Below are 6,590 nucleotides of genomic sequence, written 5' to 3'. Positions count from 1 at the left end.
ATATATATTAATAATTTAAATTAATCTCTTTCCCAAGTTGAGCCGAGCTTGATAAAGCCTTGTGGAGCTGAGCTAGAACTTACCCACTCGATCATTTTTGACGTATCTACGGATGATAATGTAATGCCTATACATTCGTATATTTCTCCTGCGGAGCACCACAACACTCCATTCGTGGAGCATCAAAAGATTCAAAACCCTAATCCATATAATTAAATAAATTAGAAACTAAAATAAAATCAAAGAGAAAGCAAACCTCTGGAAGCATCACGGCCCTCCACTCTTCTATAGAACTCTCTAGAATCGCAATCCCCAACGCTTCCACCCGCTTTAAACCCTTCTCTGTCTCTCTCTCTCTCTCTCATCTCTCCATTTCACGACTCGCTCGAATTCTTCAATAGCCTCGATCGGTCCGCGCATTGCGACATGGACGAGGACTTCGATCTCCCCGCGGGCGATGAGATGATGAACGAGGATATGATGAATCTCGCCGACGAGAGCCCAGCCCTTAAAGTCGGCCAGGAGAAGGAGATCGGGAAGGAAGGGCTCAAGAAGAAGCTCGTCAAGGAAGGGGAGGGGTGGGATTGCCCCGAGAATGGCGACGAGGTCGAAGGTATCTGATGGGATCCGTGGGAGTTTATGGTTTTTTGGGGAGGAAAATTTCATCTTGGGGATTTTTGGGTGCAGTGCATTACACTGGGACGCTTCTCGATGGGACCAAGTTTGACTCCAGTCGCGATCGGGGGACGCCGTTCAAGTTTAAGCTTGGGCAAGGTGAAGTCTTTTTTTCTCTCCTTCAAGCTTTGTATTGGGATGGTTGCCTCTGTTATTGATTCGTTCCAGTCATAATGCTTATTCTTATACGATAACCATCATTTTGATGATAGAGTTTTGAGTGCTCTGAGCATTGAGCTGGAGATTAGATGAATGTAATGTAAAGGAACAGTAATTTATGTAGTCCAACTCGATGGATAGAAGATAGGCTCACCAGAAAAGAACTTAATGGTTGAATGGTAGTGTGAGGTAGTGTTGTTCGTCAGAGTTGATGCAGTGGGAGGGTGGCATTTCTAGAGTTGTCCAGTTCTAAACATTCAATCAAGGGAAAATACACTTTACCCGTCCTCGTAGTTTGGCCAGAATTCATAGTGCCCCCTAACTTTTATTTGTGATACTTAACATGCTTGTATGTGTGCAACGAGAAATATTCAATGAGGACGTTTTTTTGTCAAGATTCTCAAACTTTTAAGATTTATGCTTTTTTAATCTTTTATGTTTTTGGATGTTTTCAGTCTTCAAACTTTATAAACTGTAGTGACTTTAGATGAAAGAAGTATGAAACCTATATAATTTCACAAGCAAATGCATTTTAAATTTATTTCTGAAAAATAAAAGGGGCATTTTAATCTTTTAAATAAAAGCTAATGTTTGTTTGGTAATTACATATAGGGAAGAATAATAAGGGGGTTATGTGCCACAAATGAAAGTTTGAGGAGTGACTTTAAATTTCAGCTCAAGCAGGGCAGGGAAAATATATTTCCCCCTTCAGTTAGTTGATTATGCAGTTTCAAATTTCTCTTCTAGATTCTTAATTTATACTTCAGGTTGTGGCAGTAGGAACTCCTGAGCAGGAAAACAACCAAATATAATTTGCAGTAATAAAGCTGTAAAATTGGATTTGGATACTCATGACTGAGGATCGATATGGAAGACTAATGCAAATTCAAGCAATTGGAATTTTTAGTAGTACCTAGATCAATATATAGTACAATCAAATTTGAATGCTATTATTTGATGACGTCAAAAGATAATTGTTATTTGAGTTTTGACTCTCTTGTTCTAGTTAGTTGTATTTTGTTTGGACTAACAATTTCTTGGTGTTGCATTTTGTTTCAATGTTGTGATTTTGCACTGTTTAATTTGTATTATTAGTCAAATAACTTTGGTGAAAGGTTATTCCTTTTGCAATCTATTCACCTCTCTTTTTGGCTCAAATTTCCAGGCCAAGTAATTAAGGGATGGGATCAAGGTATCAAGACAATGAAGAAGGGGGAGAATGCTGTTTTCACCATCCCTCCTGAGTTGGCATATGGTGAGTCTGGCTCCCCTCCTACCATCCCGTCCAATGCGACCCTCCAATTCGACGTTGAGTTGCTTTCATGGTCTAGCGTGAAGGACATATGCAAGGATGGAGGGCTGTTCAAGAAGATCTTGAAGGAAGGAGAAAAGTGGGAGAACCCTAAAGATCTGGATGAAGTATTTGGTATGTTAGATTGCTTGATTGCATTTTCTTCTCCTTCTTTCTTCCACCTCTCTTGTTTTTGTGGTTGGAACTGACATTATTTGTTTTCCTTCAGTAAAATATGAGGCACGACTCGAGGATGGAACATTGGTGTCTAAATCTGAGGGAGTTGAATTCGTTGTTAAGGATGGTCAGTGTCAGTAGCCTGATGTTGCTCTATGTAACTTATGCTAGTGTATATGGAATGTGGTTTGCTAACAGTTATTCCTCTTTCTGTCATCAGGATTTTTCTGTTCTGCACTGTCCAGAGCAGTGAAGACAATGAAGAAAGAAGAGAAAGTGCTCCTTACTGTGAAACCACAATGTAAGTTCATGATCTTCTAAATCTGCAAATGGTGTCTCTTTTCAGGTCTTATGTATTATCTTTGTATTGATACGAGTTTGTTGACAACCTTCTTGGGTCAGATGGATTTGGTGAGAAAGGTAGGCCAGCAACTGGTGAAGAGGGTGCTGTGCCACCAAATGCAACCCTTCATGTGGAGCTTGAGTTGGTGTCCTGGAAGACTGTTACAGAGATTGGAGATGATAAGAAAATTCTTAAGAAAATTTTGAAGGAAGGAGAGGGCTATGAACGCCCAAATGAAGGTTCAGTTGTGACAGGTATTAACAAAATGCAAACATTATGATCCATGTTTCTTCATTTGCCTTTTGTTCGTTTGACTGTTCCCAAACATTTATATATAAATATGATCATGGCAGTGAAACTGATTGGGAAGCTGCAAGATGGAACTGTTTTTCTAGAGAAGGGACATGGTGAAGAGATACCATTTGAGTTCAAGACTGATGAAGGTAATACTAAATCCAGCTTCCCTTGAACATCTAGTATTTCTGCATCAACTCTCATTAAACACTTTCTGCATGATAACATAGCTTGATATCTTTATTGATGGACAGAGCAAGTAATTGATGGCCTGGATAGGGCTGTTATGACCATGAAGAAGGGCGAGGTTGCTCTGGTTACAATCCCTCCTGAGTATGCGTTCTCCTCCACCGAGTCAAAACAGGACCTTGCTGTGGTACCTGCCAACTCTACTCTAATTTATGAGGTTGAACTAGTCTCCTTTGTGAAGGTGGGTAACTATATATGATCCCTTGTTCAGTTTCAGAAGGGTGTCACCTGCAATCTGTAAATTAATGAACTTATATTTTCCATTCAGGAGAAAGAGTCTTGGGACTTGAACAATGCAGAGAAGATTGAGGCTGCTGGTAAGAAGAAAGAGGAAGGGAATGTGCTGTTCAAATTGGGTAAATATGAGAGAGCCTCCAAGAGATATGAGAAGGTAATTGTTATTAGTAGTTTCTGATTGACTAGCTGTGCCTGCCACATTTTTTCACGAATTCATAATTGTTTTTGCTCTCTTTCTAGGCTGCAAAATTTGTGGAGTTTGATAGCTCTTTCAGTGATGATGAAAAGAAACAGTCCAAAGCTTTGAAGGTCACTTGCAATCTCAATAATGCAGCCTGCAAGCTGAAACTGAAAGATTACAAGCAGGCAGAGAAACTCTGCACCAAGGTATTGTTCATCCATGCACTTCTTAGATTTTTTTTAACGATAGAATAATCATTATTAACTACGAGGGTATGAATGACAAAATTTCTAGGTGCTGGAGGTTGACAGCAGGAATGTGAAGGCCCTCTACAGGAGAGCCCAAGCTTATATCCAACTTATTGATTTTGATTTGGCAGAATTGGACATTAAGAAAGCACTGGAGATAGATCCTCACAATAGGTATATTTACTGGGGAAAAGCATGCAACTCATTCATCTTTGTTATGAGTTGCTATTTTGAAGATAGTTGTTCTCATGGTCTGTTCATCTCAGGGATGTGAAATTGGAGTACAAAACTTTGAAGGAGAAGGTGAAGGAATATAACAAGAGAGATGCCAAATTCTATGGCAACATGTTCGCGAAGATGAGCAAGCTGGAGCACACGGAAGCTAATGTAAGCTGCTCAACACTTTGACACTTTCTATACTCCTTGGGAAGATGACTTGTGTATAGGGGTGAAAACGAACTGGATATGGATTAGATAGTGATAAAATTATATCCGTATTTCTATTTTTCTTCCTAATACATATTCAAATAGTGAATATAATTACTATATCAAATAGATATAGATTGGATATTGGATATATTCATACTTAATTTTTTAATCTATAAGAACTTATGATATTACTAAAATCTATAGCGCAATTAGCAAATATATATATGAAAAGTAGAGTAGAGATTCATGTAAACAGTAAAAGTATATAAATATTTTTATATGGTTTGAAGTTTCAGCTTATATTGGTTTCGGTTTTGATCCCTAGAACGAAATGAATGTTTCAGAATGATCTTGATAGGTTCAGCCTTAAATCAATGACTTATGGTTTCCTCCCCTCCCTGTGTAACAGACTCATATTCTTTCTATTGCAGAATGGTGGAAGCCAGGCCGTGCCAAAGCAAGATACAGAACCAATGAGCGTTGACAGTGCAGCCTAAGGTTTTATTTACTTTATTTTACTAATCCGAGTGCTATGAGTCAGTAATTTGATGGTGGCTCCCATAGTAGTTTCTTAATGCATCTTCTAAACTATGTCGGGATGTTAGAATTTGAGTTATAATCTCCGCATCCTTTTATTGGTTTGCAGTTCTAATCAGTCACATAAACTATACTTGTGTTTAATCTGTTGTTCACAATTGAGCTTCAATCTTTATCACAAGTTCTAGTACGAATGGCTGGCCGTCATTTATTTACTTTTATCAGAGCTTGGATTGTTTATTGGGTTCTTGAGTTCTTGGTGCTTTTCTTTATTATTTTCATTTAATCAAATGCAATTATAGGATGTTTATGGGCAGTCAGTTTTACTTCAGAAAAGAAAATATCTTAAACAAGATGTGTTGTGATTTGGAAATATTAAGGAGGAGCTCTCTGTAATTAGGTTGAAATATAGGTACTTTTATATGCAAGCGGGGATCGGATACACAAGGATCCGATAAGGAGAACTTGAATCCGATTAGAAGTTAATAAATTAATTATCCAACATCGGATACTTCTATAAATAACAGTGGCCCGATGCAGTGGATATATGCTATAATTAAAATAGTGCGTATACGGGAAACCCAAAATTATATTAAGGTTCTATTTTTTCTCTGTTCTTCTCAATAGATCATTCCTTGCTACTTAAAACGTAAAAACGCTATCCGAATGTGTTACTCTTTTAATTGAAATAAATAAATGATTGATAGATCATAAAGCCAACACAATCAACTAAACCAAGAAGCCTGAGTCAATGAGATCGTCAAACGGTCCAAGAAACGTCCGTTCGAGATCAACTAGGATAGGAAAGTAAATGATCAAATAACTCAATAAACCCAGTAAATATACGTAGAAGATCCAATTTCTTTTCAGGTTTTGGATAATTATAGGTGGACCTTTTGAATTGTTACCCATTTTAGATAGACCTTATTTAAATTATATGACACATTGATCATCTTAACATTATATGACACATGACGAGAGGAGAGGGTTGTGGCTAGTTGAGGCTAGAGGAGGAGGCCGAGGGAGATGGAGAGGAGGTTGCTTATCAAGGCCGAAGGAGGATGAGGATGAGGATGAGGAGGAGGATGAGGAGGAGGAGGCGAGGCCGACGGAGAGGAGAAGGTAGTGGCGGCTAGGCTGATGCCGAGGCCGAGGTCGATGGAGAAGGAGGCTGTCAGAATGGTAGCTATTGGATAAAGATAAATGATTAATTTTAAAGATCTAATGGTTAATTTATATATAATATATATTAATATATATAATATTAATAAATATTATACTTAAACCGAGCTTATAGAGCTGAGCCTAAGTGAGTCTGCTACAGTTCAGGCTCGACTCAAAATTCAAATCGATCTTTAAAATAAGACTCGAGCTCAGCTTAGCTCAAGCCAAATCGAGCCGAGCCAGAGCTAAAGCTAGGGCAGCTCATAGGTTATAAGAAACGAGGGTAAAACATATCTTCGAAAGTCAGAAGAAAAATGACAGGGAGTATAATTATCTATTTTAGAAGGTTCAACTATTCAGGGATTATCTCTTTTTTTTTATATATCCATTACAGGTTTGTATGTGATCACCATCTTCATCAATTAACATCCAAAGTCAGCAAATGGAACCTCATCAAACTAACAGGAGATAAAAAATTTTAGTTTTCTCCTATTCGACTTTAAGTACAACATCAATCTACCGAACGTATAAAAAAATTACTGAATCTATATCCCGTCATTCTCCTATTTTAAAATATCAGACGCTTGTAGACATGATAACCGGGCG

At 38.0% G+C, this 6,590-nt stretch overlaps 1 protein-coding gene across 1 annotated transcript; it reads left to right on the top strand.

Annotated features, from left to right (window-relative positions):
* Positions 1–210: 210 nt before the first annotated feature.
* On the top strand, positions 211–5,010 carry LOC140794781 (70 kDa peptidyl-prolyl isomerase-like). Its single transcript, XM_073146959.1, has 13 exons — positions 211–613; positions 688–774; positions 2,000–2,260; positions 2,355–2,429; positions 2,523–2,603; positions 2,705–2,899; positions 2,999–3,088; positions 3,194–3,369; positions 3,457–3,579; positions 3,666–3,812; positions 3,901–4,028; positions 4,121–4,241; positions 4,715–5,010. Exons 1-13 carry the CDS (start codon positions 427–429, stop codon positions 4,778–4,780), a joined length of 1,737 nt encoding a protein of 578 aa, XP_073003060.1. The 5' UTR covers positions 211–426; the 3' UTR covers positions 4,781–5,010.
* The last annotated feature ends 1,580 nt before the right edge of the window (positions 5,011–6,590 follow it).

Source organism: Typha latifolia, chromosome 9, assembly GCF_019914945.1.
Source record: "Typha latifolia isolate L0001 chromosome 9, TyphaL0001v2, whole genome shotgun sequence".
Taxonomy (NCBI): Eukaryota; Viridiplantae; Streptophyta; class Magnoliopsida; order Poales; family Typhaceae; genus Typha; species Typha latifolia.
This window is presented reverse-complemented; position numbering and strand designations above follow the sequence as displayed.